The 18,945-nt window shown below is 37.9% G+C and overlaps 1 protein-coding gene across 1 annotated transcript in view; it reads right to left on the bottom strand.

The window, feature by feature from the left end:
• Positions 1-18,945, bottom strand: part of EFTUD2 (elongation factor Tu GTP binding domain containing 2) — a 110,379-nt gene that overhangs the window by 67,199 nt on the left and 24,235 nt on the right. The window contains exons 5-6 of the mRNA XM_033917934.1: positions 14,133-14,208; positions 1,995-2,060 (exon numbers count right to left, since the gene is read on the bottom strand). Of these exons, the coding sequence (XP_033773825.1) occupies positions 1,995-2,060; positions 14,133-14,208 (142 nt within the window). The remainder of the gene's footprint in view (positions 1-1,994; positions 2,061-14,132; positions 14,209-18,945) is intronic.

Below are 18,945 nucleotides of genomic sequence, written 5' to 3'. Positions count from 1 at the left end.
ATAAAAGCTTGTTATTTTCTGGTGAAATTTGACTTTTTTTCCTCATCATCATTCCAAATAATACTGTATCATATGATATTGCTATATGATTTTCCATAAATTTATTAATTTGTGGCCAAATTGAATTCCAAAAACTTTTAATGTAGGGACAATGATATAGTAAGTGATCTAAAGTCCCTGGTTCCAGATTACAGTGCCAGCATTTATTGGACTTAGAACTGTCTAATTTTTGCAAACGTGTAGGGGTCCAAAAAGCTCTATGTAATAAAAAGAACCAAGTTTGTCTCATAGATGCTGACACTGTACATCTCATTCTCCAAGACCAAATTAGTGGCCATTGAGATGCATTAATTTGATGCTTAATCTCAATGCTCCAAATATCTCTTAGACCATTTTTTGGTTTTTTATTCAAATATCCAGATATTAATTTATACCACAATGCGGCTTGATGTCCTAGGAAGTCTGCTTGAAAACATAAGAACTTTAAACTATATTGATTATTCAATGTTTTCCATTCAGGGAACCCAACCTGAATGGCCTGCTTCAATTGCAACCATTTAAAACTTTGTGTTTTATTAAGACCAAATCTATGTTGCAATTGTGAAAAATCCAGCAGTTTACCTTCTGAAATAACATCATCCAAAGATCTAATGCCTGCAATAATCCAGTTCTTCCAATGCACTTGATATTTCTATAATGTATTTTATACATAACATTTCTTATCTTATATTTCTTATGATTTTATATATCATATAATTGTAATTATTTTTCTTATAAAATTATACAACATATATATTGTAATGATTTTATCAATTATTTTTTAAATTATTAACCTTTTTCCCCTCCCTTTATTACATTGTTTTCATGTAAGAATACCATCTATTAATAATATTTTATTTATAATTTATAATAAAGAGTATAAATCCCCCTCCCATATCCCCTCCCTCCCTTTCTTCTTTAACTATTTTCTTATTATGGGAAAATGAAATTCAATTATTACAATATTTTGTTAATGGTCCCCAAATCTTTTTGAATTTATCCATATATCCTTTTTGTGTTGCAAATGTATGTTCCATTTTATATATATGGCAAACTGAGTTCCACCAAAAATTATAGTTCAATCTGTCACAATTTTTCCAATTGTGTGTAATTTGTTGTACTGCTATTCCAGTCATTATAAATAAAAGTTTGTTGTTATTTGATGAAATTTGACTTAGATCTCATTGCAGTACCAAATAGAATTGTATCGTATGTCAAGGCTACAGGATTTTCTAACATCCTATTGATTTGGGGCCAAATTGATTTCCAAAATGTTAATATGAATGGACAATAGAATAAAAGATGATCTAATGTCCCTGCTTCAAGATGACAATGCCAGCATCTATTAGACTTAGAGCTATCAATTCTATGTAAACGTGTAGGGGTCCATAAAGCTCTATGTAAAATAAAAAACCAAGTTTGTCTCATAGATGCTGACAGTGTACATCTTATCCTCCAAGACCAAAGTCGTGGACATTGAGATGCATTAATCTGATGCTTAATCTCAATGCTCCAAATATCTCTAAGACCATTTTTTTTCTTTTTATATACAAATTCAGATATTAATTTATACCACCTTGCGGCCTTTTAAAGAAGGGTGGTTGGGAGGGGATTTAAATTATTGTTTCAGATGATTTGGTAAATGTTTTCAAGTGTTGTATTGAAATTATTATGGATGCTTTTCTGTACACTTGTATGTTTTAAAATGAATAAAGAATTAAAAAAAAAAAAAAAAAAAAAAAATTCAATCAGGTTCGTTTGGCTAATTTCCAGAGGCATGTGGTGTATGCATGTTATATTTTTTAGGGCTAAACATTTTTGGCACAAATTTTATCATACACAGCCCTCTGTCCCTTGTGTTTGGTTAAATTAAGTATAATGTGGACATTTTTAAATTTATGTTAAAACCCAAGGGTAACTTTCCAGGATTTAATTCATGCATTAAGTGAACTTACGTCTTGGTCATGCCGCTTCCTGATCTCTGGATGGGTCTGTTCTATCAGACAATCCACAAAGCAGGTCTAAAAGAAAAGAGAAAAAAGTAACGTGTTTCCCACCGCACAAAAGCAACAACTGCCTCTGTTCTGTAAATGCAATGACATGGGTGGATGATGACTATGCTGAGGCCCCTCTGTTGCTTTTCTGGATTTTGGATTATTTGCCTTTCCAAAACCATGCTAATGGAATCCATCAATTGAAGTAGAGTAGATAGATCCCTTCCCCTGAAGACTTACAATTTAAAATAGGGGTGCCCAATATGTCAATCACGATCGACCTGTAGATCTCGAAAGTAACGCAAGTTGATCACAGAGCCCATCCCGGGCTCTGTGATAGACTCGTGTTGCCTTTGCGATCTACTGGGCTGATCAGCTGTCCTCTCCCCGATGTCCCCCACCGCCGTCCCAAGCTCTCCCTACAGAAGCGTTTTCCCTGACGTCAATTCTGACGTTGGAGAGGAAGTTCCGGGCCTGGAACTTCCTCTCCGATGTCAGAATTGATGTTAGGGAAAAGGCTGCTGGCCTGTTGCATCGTCGGAAAACAAAGAACTTGGCAATGGCAGTTTCTGCGGTGGTTTGGGGGCCCAGAAGTCAGCGGTGGCTTGGGGGCCTGTTCCCAGATGACAGCCCCGGCAGTGGCTTGGGGAGACAGAAAGACAGGGAGGCAGAACAGGGAGACAGAAAAGACAGGCAGGGAGGCAGAAAGACAGACAGAGAGAGAAAGTAAGAAAGAAAGGGGCAGGTACACAGAAAGACAGACAGAGAGAGAAATAAAGTAAGAAATGGGCAGGGACACAGAAAGACAGACAGAGAGAAAAAGAGAGAAAGAAAGTAAGAAAGGGGCAGGGATACAGAAAGACAGACAGAGAGAAAAAGAAAGAAAGAAAGGGGCAGGGGGAAGGGAGAGATGAAGAAAAAGTTGGAATCGTGGAAGGACAGAGATGTTGGTTGGGGAATGGAATGAGGTCTGGAGGAGATGAAGCAACAGGAGGCAGAAAGAAGGGAAGAAATATTGGATGCATAGTCAGAAGAAGAAAGTGCAACCAGAGACTCATGAAATCACCAGACAACAAAGGTAGGAAAAATGATTTTATTTTCAATTTAGTGATCAAAATGTGTCCGTTTTGAGAATTTCTATCTGCTGTCTATATTTTGCACTAAGGCCCCCTTTTACTAAACCACAGTAGCGGATTTTAGCGCAAGGAGCCTATGAGCGTCGAGAGCAGTGTGGGGCATTCAGCACAGCTCCCTATGCTAAAAACCGCTATTGTGGTTTAGTAAAAAGGGAGGGGGTATATTTGTCTAAATTTTGTTACTGAGGTGACATTGCACATTTTAAAGTCATCTGCCTTGACCTCTTTGAAAAACCCCCCGAATATAAATGACAATTAACATTTTCTCTGCATACAGTATGTTTTGTGTTTTTGTTTTTTTTAAGTTTTTTATTGATTTTTTCACATATCAACAGGTGTTATAAATTTTCCATACATTTATCTTAACAATACACTTGATATCTCTATAATGTATTTTATATAAACCATATTTTATATTATTTTTCTTATGAATTTATATAACACTAGTCATTAAGGGGGGCGTGGCTTGGACGCGAACGATGACGGTTGGATGAAGAAAGAGCTCCTGTATAAACAAGCTTAAATTTCAGAAAAACTACAAAAAAAAAACGTTATTAATGGTATAATATATTGGAGTTTGCCTCTTTGATTAGATGAGAGAGACAATTGAAGGGGAAAATCGGGAGAAAGAGGTGCCGTTTTCATTTGTTATCTGAGAAACGAGGTGTGGAGGGCTGAATCCGTCTCAACGGCAAAAACAGCAAAATCGGGTCCCCCAGGCAAAGCCGGCAAGATCGGATCCCTGCTGACAGAGCCGGTAAAATCAGGTCTCCGCTAGCAAAAAACAGCAAGATCGGGTCCCTGCTGACAAAGGCGGCAAGATCAGATCCCTGCTAACAGAGCCGGTAAGATCGGGTCTCCGCTGGAAAAAAACACCAAGATCGGGTCCGCTGACAAAGGCGGCAAGATTGGGTCCCCCAGGCAGAGGCAACAAGATTTACTTTTAAACGTTGCCAGGGTGGGCTGGTCTGGGACGCCGTGAGTCCAGGGAGGCTTTCCTTCCCCTCCTCTTTATCACGATCTCTGGCAGAGAGCAAGAGGAAAGATTTCCCGAAGGTGGGGGTTAGCAGGCAGTTGCTCGGTGCACCACGACCGCGGCCATCTTGGATCGGAAAAAAAAAATAAATAAATTTTTACAAAGTCTGGGTCTGCCGGTGAGATGCCTAATGACAAGGATTAGTTTTTTTTGAAATGCCTGATGACTGTTTAAATCAGGGAATGGGCTTTGAAATAGCTGTCCTCTGCTGGAAATGAGGAGAGATCTGCAGTAAAAGCTACTTGGCAACGGTTTTTTTTTTTTTTTTTTTTTTTTTTTTAACTATTTCCTTGCTGCTAACTTCAAAAATAAACTGTGAAGGATCAGTATAAATGTTAATCTCTTCTGCTATAATTCAAGAGATTCAGATATAAGAGACTATAGGTTTTTGGGCTCTGAGGAAGGTAAAATAAAAGGATTGGTAATTTCTTTGACCTGAAGAAAAGTGACATTGAGACAGTTGAGAGACACTGAAATACATATACATGCACATTGAAAGATTAAAGTAAATATATTGGATGGAATATTGCTCTCCTCGGTAAAAGCTGCGATTGGGCTTGTAAGAGGAGAGCTAGAACAAGAAGGCTGCAAATTTTTTTTCTCTTTAGGCTAGTTGCCAACAAGAGTCTGCAATAGAGCCTAAGACAAATAACTTACAGTTGCTTTAAGAATACTGAAAAAAAGGGGGCGTGGCTTGGTCGAATAGTTGGTTAAACGAATAGCTCCTTATAAGCAAATATATTAAAAATATATTAAAAAGAATTACTACCAAATATTTTAAAGAAACTAAAATATATATTGAAATATGACTTCAACTAAACAAAATAAAGCTGACTTAGGAGCTGGAACATCAGGAAGCAATAAGAGGTCGAAACCTGAGCCAGGTACACCCTCTAAAATCCCATTACCAACAGAAAAAAATCTGGATGTTATGGAAGAACTAAGACAAATAAAAGAAATTGTCTTAGATAGTAACAAAAAACTACAAAAAGCAATGGAAGATGCTGCAATCCTAACTAAAAGAGTGGACATTACAGAGAATAGAATTTCAACATTAGAAGATATTACAGAACAATTAAATACTGACATGAATCACAGCAAAATCATATGGAAAGAAATAACAGAGATAAAAAAAAATCTTGAAGACAGCCGGAATCGTGAAAGACGGAATAATTTAAGAATAATCGGATTACCTGAAGGAGTAGAAAAGAACGATCCGATTGCATTTCTTGAAAAATTTCTACCTAAAATACTACCATTGAAATTTAAAACGGAACTGGAAATTGAAAGAGCCCATAGGATTCCAACACAAAGAAATAACACTCAAACAGGTCCAAGAACTTTAATTTTCAAACTTTTAAGACACCAACAAGCAATTGAAATATGCCAATTAGCCAAGGAAATCAAAAATCTTAAATGCCAAGATTCAAAAATATACATTGTCCCGGACTTTGCAAAAGAAACAGCAACAAGAAGAAAACAATTCTTAGACATGAGACCACAACTAAGATCTCTAGGAGCTAGATTTGGGCTCCTGTACCCGGCAATTATGAAGGTTACCGTTGCTAACAAAACGCAAAACTTTACAGATCCAGAAAAACTACAGGAATTTATAAATCAACTGGAGCAACCTATGACAATCTAAAGAACAATTAATGGGTTCATACTAAAGTTTATTGACGGCTAAAGATAGATCAAAACGGAAAGCAATGGAAAAAGAACACACAAGGATCAAATTAAAGACTTAAACAACTTGCAACATTCTCCATAGAAAACAAGAAAACTGAAAAATATAAAAATTCTATTCAGAATAAATAGAATAAACTGAATGGCAGGAACGTAAATGATTTGAAACACATCTCCGAACTCAAATGATGACGAAGAAAGTTTCTTCAACAAACTTAAAAATGTACTGATTGAATCCGAAATTTTGAAAGCGGAGTAATAGTGAGAAAGAAAATCATCCTTCAATCACAAAGAATATTATAAAAAAAAAAAAAAAAAAGATGAAGTGATTGGTTTGTTGTATTTCCGGTTGAAGGTGGTACTTCAGGTTTAATTTTGCGTTTCAGATACATTAAAATGCATTTCAAATACGAAATATATGAAAAGAATAAATCTGAAACGCAAATTTTATGTTCTTTCATTTATTAAGTTTAATTTAGTATCCACAATAGTTCAACCTGGGAATCCTCTATGGGAGATAAAAGGAGAGTTTTTGGCACAGGACTTCACTCTTGTCTGCACAGGCCTCAGATACTTTAAAATCATAGATATCTAGAGAGTATGCTATTGAGACAGAACTTACAAGAACACTGATGGGAATGTTGGCTCCTCTTAATTGACAACTCTCTCGTGAATCATAAGAAAATAATGAATATAAGAGATGAGTGGATCCCTGTGCTGTAAACTCTTGTTACAGTTCTGAGGAAAGAGGCTAAATTGGAAAGCTTTTTAAAGTAAAAATAATATACCACCTGAAAAGAAATGAATAGTAATTGAAATGTTATTAGATATAATTGATTTAATATAATCATTCTTATGGATTTAAAGATATACAAATACAGAAAATAATCTTTCAATACATAAGAATGAAAAACTTTTTACTTATTCTTATAATTAATAATAAAAGAAAAGAAAATATACAAAAATAGAGAAAAAATGGTAGTACTTTAGATAATTATTATTAGCTTGCGGGAGTTATCTAAATCTAACCTCAACCTGCGTATCCAAGTTTTCGTAATTAATAAGGGGGGGAAGGGAGGGATAAGAGGGATGGGAGGGAATAAAAGGGAAATATATAAGGAAATCATGGGAATAAAGGAAAAAAGAGAAATGAAATACTTAAAACACTGGGAAAATATACATAATTTAATATCTGAAAATTTAAAAATAAATGGATATTAAAATTATGTCTTTAAATGTTAACGGTCTAAATCATATGATAAAAAGGAAAAAAGCACTATCATTTTTAAAAAGGCAAGATGCTGATATATGCCTCATACAAGAGACCCACCTCTCACATATAGAATCTAAAAAGCTAGAAGGAGGCTGGGTCAAACAGTGTTTTTTTTCACCAGCTATAGGGAAAAAGGCAGGTGTTGCTATTTTAATTAACAAAAAATGCTCTGCTTCATTTAAACTAAAAGCTTCAGATATTCATGGAAGATGGATAATGGTGGAAATGAATATGGGAAATACTACCATGACGTTAATCAATATATACGCCCCTAATTCGAACCAAAATGAATTCTTTAAAACTCTTCAACAACTGATCATACCACTGGCTACTTCAAATCTTATAGTAGCAGGGGACTTCAATGCTGTAATGGATCCTTTATTAGATAAAAACCCAGGTAGAGTTATGAAATCTATGGGACTAGATAATTTGATTCAATCTTGTGATTTAATAGATATATGGAGAATACTTCATTTTGATGGTCGGGAATTTTCTTTCTGTTCTCATGTTCACAATTCTTTTTCAAGAATAGATTATATCTTTACTTCAAAACATCTTGTACATCAAGTGACACAAGCAGCCATTGATCCAATTATTCTATCTGACCATGGTGGAGTCTGGATCAAAATTAAAACTACAGATCAAAATAATAACAGACCAATTTGGAAAATGGATAGTACATTGTTGGTTGACAAAAATTTTTGTGAAAATCTTCTAACAAAAATGAAAGAATTTTTTCAAATAAATGATAATGATGATATTAACAGAGAAACTTTATGGGATGCCTTTAAGGCAACCATTAGAGGACAAATAATTTCTTATTCGGCTTTTCTAAAAAAACAAATTAAAAAACAATTTTTAATCTTAGAAAAAGAGATTAAAAATTTAGAATCAAAACTTATAGAAAAATGGGAATATTCTATTCAACAAGAATTATTAAAATTAAAAGGTAAATATAATGAAATCTCATCTAAGATGATTAGGAAAGATTTATTTTCTCAACAAACATTGTACTATGGTAATTCAAACAAATCAGGAAGAATATTGGCAAACTATCTTAAAGCGAAAAAAAGAAAAACAAAATTAATAGCAATAAAAGATGAAAATGGAAATACATATACACAAATTGAACCTATTTTAAAACAATTCTTAAAATTCTATAAATCTCTTTATTCATCCGAAAATTATCTAAATAAAGAAAAAGATGGTTTTGAATTTTTAAAAATGTTAGAGGGTCCAAAAATTCCTGAACATATAAAACGAAGTTTGGAAGAACCAATATCACTAAAAGAATTAGGAACAGCTTTGAAGTCTCTTAGAGTTGGATCCGCTCCAGGTGGTGATGGATATACAGTGGAATTTTATAAAACATTTCAAAACTTTTTATTACCCTATTTATTAAATCTTTATCAATATCAACTTAATAAAGGTTGTATTAAAGGCACTATAGCAGAATCTTTGACTATTGTTTTGCCAAAGTCCAATAAAGATCCCACTTTGGTATCAAACTATAGACCAATATCTTTAATAAATGTAGATGGAAAATTATTAGCAAAAATACTTGCGCTAAGATTAGCTAAAGCTCTCCCCCATATAATAGGTATGCATCAAACAGGATTCGTTGCTCAAAGACATTCATCTCACAATACCAGATTAACATTCCATATGTTATATTTAACAAAGAAAATGAACGAACCTACTTTTGCAATTTCATTAGATGCAGAAAAGGCCTTTGATAGAGTAGAATGGCCTTTTATGTATCAAGCAATGGAATGGTTTGGTATAGGTCCTGGATTTATACAAATGATACAAACAATGTATAGCTCCCCTTCTGCTAGACTATATATTAATAATACGTTTTCAGAAAAATTTAATCTACAGAGAGGAGTTAGACAAGGATGTCCCTTGTCCCCTTTGCTGTTTGATATTGTTTTAGAACCCTTAATATTAGCTATCCAACAAGCTAAGGAGATACAGGGTATACCTCATTCAGATAAAGAATATAAGATATCTGCTTATGCAGATGATTTATTACTATATCTGAAGAATCCAGAATCCACCATTCCACATCTACTTGAATTGATTGAGAAATTTGGAAATTTTTCAGGATATAAAATAAATTGGAATAAATCAGAAATTCTTCCACTAAATATACATTGTACAAAAGGTTTATTTGATACATTCCCTTTTGTTTGGAAGGAAGAATATATTAAATATCTTGGAATTTTGATAACAAAAACAGTAGATGAAACAATGAAAATTAATGAAAAATGCTTATTACAAAAAGTAATAGAAATGTGTGAGCAATGGAATCCTTTGCACTTATCTTGGTGGGGAAGAGTACAAACTGTAAAAATGATGATTTTACCGGTAGTATGTTATCAAATGGGGATGATACCAGTTTTCTTTCAAGATTCGTTTTATACAAAAATAAATAGGACTTTGACAAAATTTATATGGCTTAATAAAAAACCAAGAATTGCTCTAGCGTCATTACAAAAACCAATTAAGGAGGGAGGGGTAAATTTTCCCAATTTTTATAGGTATCATCAAGCCTATATCTTACGTCATGGTATGTATTGGATCCTCCCAGAACCCACAGATAATATTCCAGACTGGTTTTGGCTAGAATGGAGGCTTATGTTTCCATTACGTCTTAATCATGTAATTAGTATCAAAATGCCAAGGTTATACAAAGATCATAAAATTTTTATGGATACCTGGAAAACTCTAAAATACATAAGTAATCTTACTCAAATTCCAATTAGTAAATCAACCAACCAAACTATATGGCTAAACCCCAAGATCAAAGTTGGCGGTTTTAAAGTCATCTGGAAACATTGGATGACAGCAGGCATTCGCACTTTGGATGATGTAATTAAAAATGATAAATTGCTGGAGTTTTCACAATTGCAACAAAAATTTGGTCTCAATAAAACACAATATTTTAAATGGTTGCAATTGAAGCAATCTATTCAGAAAGGGTTCCCTGAATGGAAAGATCTCGCTAAATATCACAGTTTGGAATTCTTATGTTTCCAGATGGACTCAATAGGTCACAAAGCCGCACAGTGGTATAAATTATTATCCGGATATATAAATAAAAAACCAAAAAATGGTCTTAGAGACATTTGGAGCATTGAGATAAAACACCAAATTAGTGCATCTCAATGGCCACGACTTTGGTCTTGGAGGCTAAAATGTACGGTGTCAGCATCTATGAGACAAACTTGGTTTTTTCTTCTTCATAGAGCTTTTTGGACCCCTACTCGTTTACAAAAAATAGATAGTTCAAGATCTAATAGATGCTGGCACTGTCACATTGAAATTGGGACATTAGATCATCTTTTATTCTTTTGTCCATTTATCCTATCATTCTGGAAATCAATTTGGCCCCAAATTAACAGAATGTTAGAAAATCCAGTAGCCTTGACATATGATACTATATTATTTGGAACAACTATGAGAGCAAAAAGCCAAATTTCATCCAGTAATAACAAACTCTTATTTATTTTAACTGGAATTGCAATACAACAAATTACATTCAATTGGAAACAACATGATAGATTGAACTATATGTTCTGGTGGAATTCGGTATGCCACATATATAAAATGGAACTTGCTATTGCAACACACAAAGGATACATGAATAAATTTAAAAAAATATGGGGACCATTAACCGATTTTTGTAATGAAGGATAATTTTTCCCATAAATAACACTGGAAACATCTAAAGACCGTTAACATGATTTCTCTAATGAACTTTTCCCATGATAAGATAATTGTAAAGAGGGAAATGGGGTGGGTTTTTCAATTTTGATTATTATATACTAAATTAATATTTAAAGAATATACAATAAAATTGATTTATGTATTATTGGTTGGGAAGGAGGGTGGGACAGGGGATTATTATATTAATGTTAAACTTGATATTAATATATGAGTTAGTCAAGTGTGTATTTAAGTTCCTATTGAGTTTATTTGTAACACTTGTTGTAACACAAAAAAATGAATAAAGAATTTAAAAACAAAACACTAGTCATTAAGCCCGTTACATTAACGGGTGCTAGAATACATGTCTGTCTGTCTCCCTTCCGCTGACTCTCTTTCTCTCTCCATGGCCCCCTTTCTCTGTCTGTCTTTCTGTTCCTCTCCCTGCCCCTGTGTCTTTCTTTCTTTCTGTCTCCCTCCCTCCCGCTGTCTGTCTGTCATTTTCCCCCATTTTCCTGTGCAGCAGCATTTCCATCCCACTTACCTATGCAGCAGCAACAGCATTTCCCTCCTATCCCCCCCTTTCTTGTGCAGAAGCAGCAGCGGTATTTCCCTTCCCCTCCAAGTCCCTGTATAGCAGTAGCAGCATTTTCCCCCACCCCCCTTTCCCTTCTCTTACCACGATCTGGCCTGCTCCGTTTGGCCCCTCCCCCTTCTTTTAGTGCCGTTGCTCTGCTCGATCTGGCCTGCTCCTGACCCTCCCACCGCCGACAAACCTCTGGGCGAAGGTGAACGACAGTCCCAAGTCTGAGCGATCCTCCCAAACTTGACCTCCCTTACCCGGGTTGCGTTAGCCAGTGCTAATGTGTGCAAGCGGCTGTAGCACCGGCTTCTCCACCCGGACCCTGAGCACGCGCCGCGCTCCGCCCCTTAGCTACCCGGAAGTACCGGGCTTCACTCGCCTGCTCCCAGTGGGCCAAGAGAGAGGGGGGAGTGGCTGCCGTGGTGATCTGGCCGACTCCCTGGTGACAGGAGCCGCGGCGGCACCTTTAAAGTGAAAAAATAACTGTGGCAAGGGAGCCGGCCAACTGGCAGTTCAAGTTGGAGCTTTGGTCTGGCCTGCTCCCTGCCCGCCTTGCCATATTGTATTTTTTTATTTGAAAGACGCGGCGGTGGCTCCTCTCATGATCCCCACCTGCGTCGGAAGTCTGACCCAGGCGGGGATCGTGAGAGGAGCCACCGCCGCTTCTTTCAACTAAAAAATACAATACGGCAGGGAGCAGGCCAGACTGAAGCTCCAACTTGAACTGCCAGTTGGCCGGCTCCCTTGCCACAGTTATTTTTTCACTTTAAAGGTGCCGCCGCGGCTCCTGTCACCAGGGAGTCGGCCAGATCACCACGGCAGCCACTCCCCCCTCTCTCTTGGCCCACTGGGAGCAGGCGAGTTCAGGTGAAAGGAAGAACTACATACCTGTTTAGCTCGTGGTTTTAAAGTTAGGCGGCCAGGCCAGGTCTTCAAAGCAGCTGCAGCCGCGGGTTTAAAGTTAGGCGGTCAGGTATTCAGAGCGGCAGGGGGAGGCAACCTTTTATTCAATGTCTGCCGGGTAAAGCGCCGTGCCGAGTAGAGGAAGCAAACGCCGTGGCAGGAGAGCAGGGAGTGAGTTTTTCCTATGCGGTTGTTTGGGGGGGGGGGGGGTTGTGAACAGGAAGTCGAGCAGAGGCGGGAGTGAGCTGTTCAGCTTCCCCTATCTTGGCAAACCGCTCTGGCGAAAATGTAGTGAAGTGCCGCGTGGGGCCGTAGAAAGAGCGGGGCATGCTGCAGTCTTGGCGGCCACGGACATACGGATTACGGAAGCACGCTGATAAGACTGCGCATGCGCCGCTTACGGTTTTATTATATAGATATATATTGTAATGATTTATCAATTATTATTTAATTATGAACCCTTTTCCCTCCCTTTATCACATTAATTTCTCATAAGACTATCATTCATTCATTATGATATATTTTTTATAAGGTATAATAAAGAGAATAAATTCTTTACCCCTTCCCTCCCTCCCTTCTTTAACCATTATCTTATTATGGGAAAAAATTAAAATCAGTCATTGCAAAAATCTGTTAATGGTCCCCAAATCTTCTTGAACTTATCCATATATCCTTTTTGTGTTGCAAATGTACGCTCCATCTTATATATATGGCAAACTGAGTTCCACCAAAAATTATAGTTCAATCTGTCATAATTTTTCCAGTTATGTGTAATTTGTTGAACTGCTACTCCAGTCAATATAAATAAAAGTTTATTGTTATTTGACCAAATTTGACTCCGAGCTCTCATTGCAGTACCAAACAAAATCGTATCATATGTCAAGGCTACCGGATTTTCTAACATCCTATTAATTTGAGGCCAAATTGATTTCCAAAATATTAATATGAATGGACAATAGAATAAAAGATGATCCCTGCTTCAAGATGACAATGCCAGCATCTATTAGACTTAGAGCTATCTATTCTATGTAAACGTGTAGGGGTCCATAAAGCTCTATGTAAAATAAAAAACCAAGTTTGTTTTGTGTTTTTTTAAAATTTTATTGTTGGTAAATCATTTTGACTTGGTCATTTTAAAAGTAGCTCGCAAGCCAAAAAAAGTGTGGTCACCCATGATTTAAAACTACCACCTGAGGTAATGCAGTGTTAAGGGATTTTCGCAAAGTTAAGGTGGAGGGAGGGGAGCAGTGGAGAAGTAGGATTTGAACCTTGCTTTCCTGGTTCTCAGCCCCTTTTCTGACCACTAAGCTACTCCATACTTCTGCTGAAACTGTAAAAGTACATAACCATAACAGGGTTACTGCTTTTTGAGTGGCTGGAGGGTTTTTCTAGTGTGTACTATGTGCAAAGTGAAGGAGTCATTTTCCTGAGACTCAGCATACTAATGCTGTTCAGGTCCAAAACACAAAAGGCTGATGCTTCCCCTTGTGAATGTACTCATTGGTAACTGAAGAAACATGTTATCTCTCAATATAAAGTGCTAGAGAAAATTCCAAAACGTGTGGGTCTTGTCTTTCTATAGGGTGACATAAGGCTCTCTACAATGTAAAACACTCACTACCCAAGGATAAGCTAAAAGAAAACCTGAACATTTTACAACCAATCTCAGCAAAGATGGAAATCCTTCAACACGAAAGATTCCCAGAGTTTTCTTTCCTGCAAGTTCCTCCACTTCTTTCTTATGTGCACCACAGTTCTCTGCTTACTCTACCTTGCCATGGTGGAGATGTCCACAAAGAGTTATGTTTCTGATCAGCTCTGGGTTGTCCATCAGATCAGCCAAAAAACTAGAAAATTGAAAATAAATAGTTTCAGCAACTTCTAGCTCAACTCAGGCTGGACTAGTGTCACCTTCGCAGGAAACCAAATCTGTAAAAATAAGTCTGCTGAATTTGTTTCAACAACTGGTTTAAGGTACATCAAGGTAATATACCTTGCCAACGCTGAACTGCTTGTGGTATTTGCGGTATACAAAATAAAGTTATTATTATTATTATTATTAAATAACAAAATCTTTACTATCTTTCTTGAACATTGTGAAAGGAGAAATTAGGTTCTTACCTGCTAATTTTCTTTCTGTTAGCCTGTAGACTGGTATGGTTCTTACAAATGGGTTATATACCTCACTGCTACCAGCAGATGGAGACTGAGAACAAACTTGTATATCAGGATAGCTTCCCCTCTTGCAATCCAGTCTGCCGAATAGCCAAGCAGAACCTAGGAAAGACTTCAACTGAAAATAGTAAAACATACTCCGAACAGGAGTGTAAAAACAACAAACATTTGTAAACAACTGTTGGAACATGTGTAGAACTTACTCCTGGTATAGAAAATATTCCCACAGCTCACCAGCTAAGCCATAGACGCTGTTCATAATTAACTCTGGCCCTAGAAAAATACTAGAACCCGCAGAAAAAAACAAAATCTGCACGCGAGCAAAACAAAAACCCGCAATCATCGCACAAAGACAGATAGGGTGGGGGACTATACCAGTCTACAGGCTAACAGAAAGAAAATTAGCAGGTAAGAAGATAATTTCTCCTTCTGTAGCGCCTGATAGACTGGTATAGTCCTTATGAATGGGACGTACCAAAGGAGTACCCATTAAGGGTGGGACCCCTGAAGAGCCAACACCAGAACACGTTCACTGAATACCACTTCCCAACACACTTGAACATCCACATGATAGTATCTGACAAAAGAATGCAGAGAAGACCAAACTGCAGCCTTGCAAATATTCACTGGAGGCACTAGAGAAAACTCAGCCCAAGAAGCTGCCTGACCCCGAGTGGAATGAGCCTTGAGAAACTCTGGAACAGACCTTTTTCTTTCCAGAAGATAAGCGGAAGCAAACTTAAGGGATTCCTTTTTAAAGATACTTTTAGTGATTAATTGAATTTTTTCATTTTTATATTTTATATTAAATCTCTTCCCCTTTTCCCAATGTTATTTTACCTTCATTGTTTCTTTTATATTGAACTGTATTTCTTCCCACAACTTCACCTTTCTCTGATCAGATATGTTAATAGGCTTGTTGCTTATGTTTAGTTATGTTATTTTATGTTATGTACTTTTATGATATTTTAACATGTTTAATATTAATTTTTATTAGTTATGTATGTTTACCCTAACTTTGTAATTTTTAGCTGTACATCGCTTAGAATCTGGAGTAAGCGATTAATCAAATCTTATAATAAACTTGGAAACTTGGAAACTTAATCCAGCTCGCAATAGTGGCCTTAGAAGCGCCATCCACCTTATGAGGACCCACAAGAAGGACAAAGAGATGATATGATTTCCTGATCTCCTGGGTCCTCTGCACATAAGAGCAAAGGACCCACCTGACATCCAACTTGTGCAACTCTCTCTGCTTGGAAGAGCCCTCCCGGCTACCCAACATTGGGAGGACCACTGTCTGATTAACATGGAAAGGAGAAACTACCTTTAGCAAAAAGGAAGGAACAGGCCTCAAGACAACCCGCTCCCTAGAAAACTCCAAGAAGGGAGCCTACAAGAGAAAGCCTGCAGCTCAGAAACACATCTAGCTGAAGTAATGGCCACAAAGAAGACCGCTTTAAGAGTAAGGTCCTTCAAAGAACAGTCGCCCAACGGTTCAAAAGGTGGGCACACTAGAACCAGATTCAGATCCCAAGATGGAACAGAGGGCCGCACGGGAGGCTTGAGCAATTTGGCTGCCTGCAAGAAGCGAATCACATCAGGAATGGCAGTGAAACGCTGACCTTTCAATAAACCACAAAAGGCTGACAAGGCCGCAAGCTGAACCCAGAGAGAAGTCCAAGCCAGTCCCTGTCCAGGCCATCCTGCAAGAACTCTAAGATGGTAGGCAAGAAAAAGACCACTCCACACGCAGCACACCACTCCTCAAATATACGCCAAAAACTTACATAAGCCCGAGAGGTGAGATCACTTTATCTGAATACCCCTTCTTACCTAGGCAATCCCTTTCAAGAGCCAATTCGTAAGACAGAAGGGACCAGGATCGAACATTGGAATGGGATCCCGAGTCAGAAGGTCATCCAAGAGAGGCAGAGGATGAGGATCCGCCACCAGATCTGCATACCACGACCGACTGGGCCAATCCGGAGTCACCAGAACCACAAGCCCTGGATGGCCAATTATGCGGAGAAAAACAATGCACACTAATGGCCATGGAGGGAACACATACAACATCCCCTCCATTGGCCATGGTTGAACCAGAGCATCTAGGCCCTTGGCCTGACCATCTCTGCGACAACTGAAGAAGTGGGGTGTTTTGGCGTTGACACTTGTGGCCATCAGGTCCATGAGGGGCTAACCCCAAGACTGAAAGGCCACCAAGCTTTGACACCACTCTTCGGGATCCAGCATGTGACGACTTAGGAAGTCCGCTTGAACATTCTCCACTCCAACTATGTGGAAGGCTATTTCCTGAAGATGAAACTCCGCCCAGACCATGAGCAGAGCCACCTCCTGTGCCACCAAAGTGCTTCTGGTGCCCCCCTGATGATTGACATAGACCACTGCCATGGCACTGTCCGAAAGAACCCTGACTGACTTACTCATCAGAAAGGACTAGAAGGCTAACAGTGCCAGACGGATGGCTCTGGTCTCCAAGACAGTGAGCGACCAAGAAGCCTCCTTCTTGGACCAGGTGCCCTGAGCTGAGTGAACTAGACACTGAGCTCCCCAACTGAGAAGACTGCCATCTGTGAGCAGCACCGTCCACTGTGGCTGGTCCAGACTCGTCCGTTGTACAAGATGGGAGGTCTGGAGCCAACAATGAAGACTGTACCGAGCCAAGCCCAGATGCTCTGGGTCTTCAAGTAAATGTTTATTTATGGTTTAAAGGATTTTTGGAAACCAGACTTTATCAAGTTAGGTTTAGGACTCAACTTTCTTCTACCTGGAAAAACTCATGTGGTGTTCCCCAGGGATCTCCATTTTCACCCATATTATTTAATGTTTATCTTTCATCACTAGGTTCATGTTTGAGTAATCTGGACATAGGGATGTTTAGTTACGCTGATGACATTACATTTGTCATGTCCTTCAATTCAGTTCTCTCTCAGATTACCACTAAAATCAAAACCGTAATGAAACAGATGAATGCTTGGATGCAACAATTTAAACTTAAATTTAATTCAGATAAAACAAAATTTTTTGTGGCGTCTTCCAGTAAAGTTTCTGTTGAATCTTCCATTAGTATAAATTCAACCTTGTATACAATACATCCAACAATTAAAATATTAGGAGTCATCTTAGATCAGCATCTTACTATGAAAACTCAGATAGATTTAGTAGTACGTAAAAGTTATTTTACCTTATGGAAGCTACGAACTATTAGATCTTATTTTGAATTTGCTGCCTTTAGACTATTGGTTCAAACGTTATTACTAAGTCTTCTTGACTATTGTAATATAATTTATTTGACAATCACCAAGAAAGAACTAGCGAGACTTGTATTAATAAAGAACACAGCGGTTAAAATGATCTATGGCTTGAAGAAGTATGATCATGTCACACCCTTTTATTGTGAGCTGCACTGGCTACCTATGGAGGCTCGGATGTTGTTTAAGTTGGGCTGCTTCTGTTACAAGGCTCTTTATGGTACAGCCCCTTTCTACTTGGTTAATAGATTTTCTTTAGCTTCCTACAGACACAGTAGAAAAACCCATCCCCTGTTTAATTTTACTTCTGTTCAGGGCTGCAAAAGTAAGAAATTCCTCAATCATACATTAGTGTCTCAGACAACTCTTTACAATAAGGAATTTTGAACATTATTGCTCACAGCTTGTTCATACAAACATTTTAGAATACAATTGAAGACCTATCTTTTTTCTAAGCATTTGACTAACTCATTCTATTCCACGCATTAAGGGGCTCATAATCGAAAGAGAAAAACGTCCAAAAACCGGCCTAAGTCGGCACTTGGACGAACATTTCTCAAAAACGTCCAAGCGCCGATAATAAAACCGGGTTTTGGACGTATTTAAAAATGACCTAGGCCTTTATAGTGCCGCTCAACATCCAAAGCAAAACGGGGCGTTTCGGGAGGCGTGTCGAGGGCTGTGGGCCGGCTTAGACTTAGTCGTACAGCATCTATAACCAAAGGTTTAACAACAGAGCCTAGATGGAACTTGGACGTTGTGATTTAGACCATGTAAAACATGGTCTAAGTCACAAAAACCCACCTAAACTCACCAGATAAGCACTGCAAACACATAACACAGACCCCCACACACTACCCCAGTGATCACCAACTCCCCCCCCCACCCCCATAAAAATTTTATTCACAACTTTAAATTTCAGCCTCCAGACCATTATCACCTGGCTGCCTGGCATAGGAAAGCCTAGTCGTCCAGCCCAGAGGCTTAAGTTGTCTTAGGGTAGGTTAGGGACCCATAGAGAGGAGGATCCATGCCCATAAGCCCCTGTAATCACTGCATTGATACTGAAACATGTGCACTGCCCTATACACCCCCACAACCCTTTTTTAATGGAATATAAGTGGCTCCTGCAGCCAT

Source organism: Geotrypetes seraphini, chromosome 13, assembly GCF_902459505.1.
Source record: "Geotrypetes seraphini chromosome 13, aGeoSer1.1, whole genome shotgun sequence".
Classification (NCBI taxonomy): domain Eukaryota; kingdom Metazoa; phylum Chordata; class Amphibia; order Gymnophiona; family Dermophiidae; genus Geotrypetes; species Geotrypetes seraphini.
This window is presented reverse-complemented; position numbering and strand designations above follow the sequence as displayed.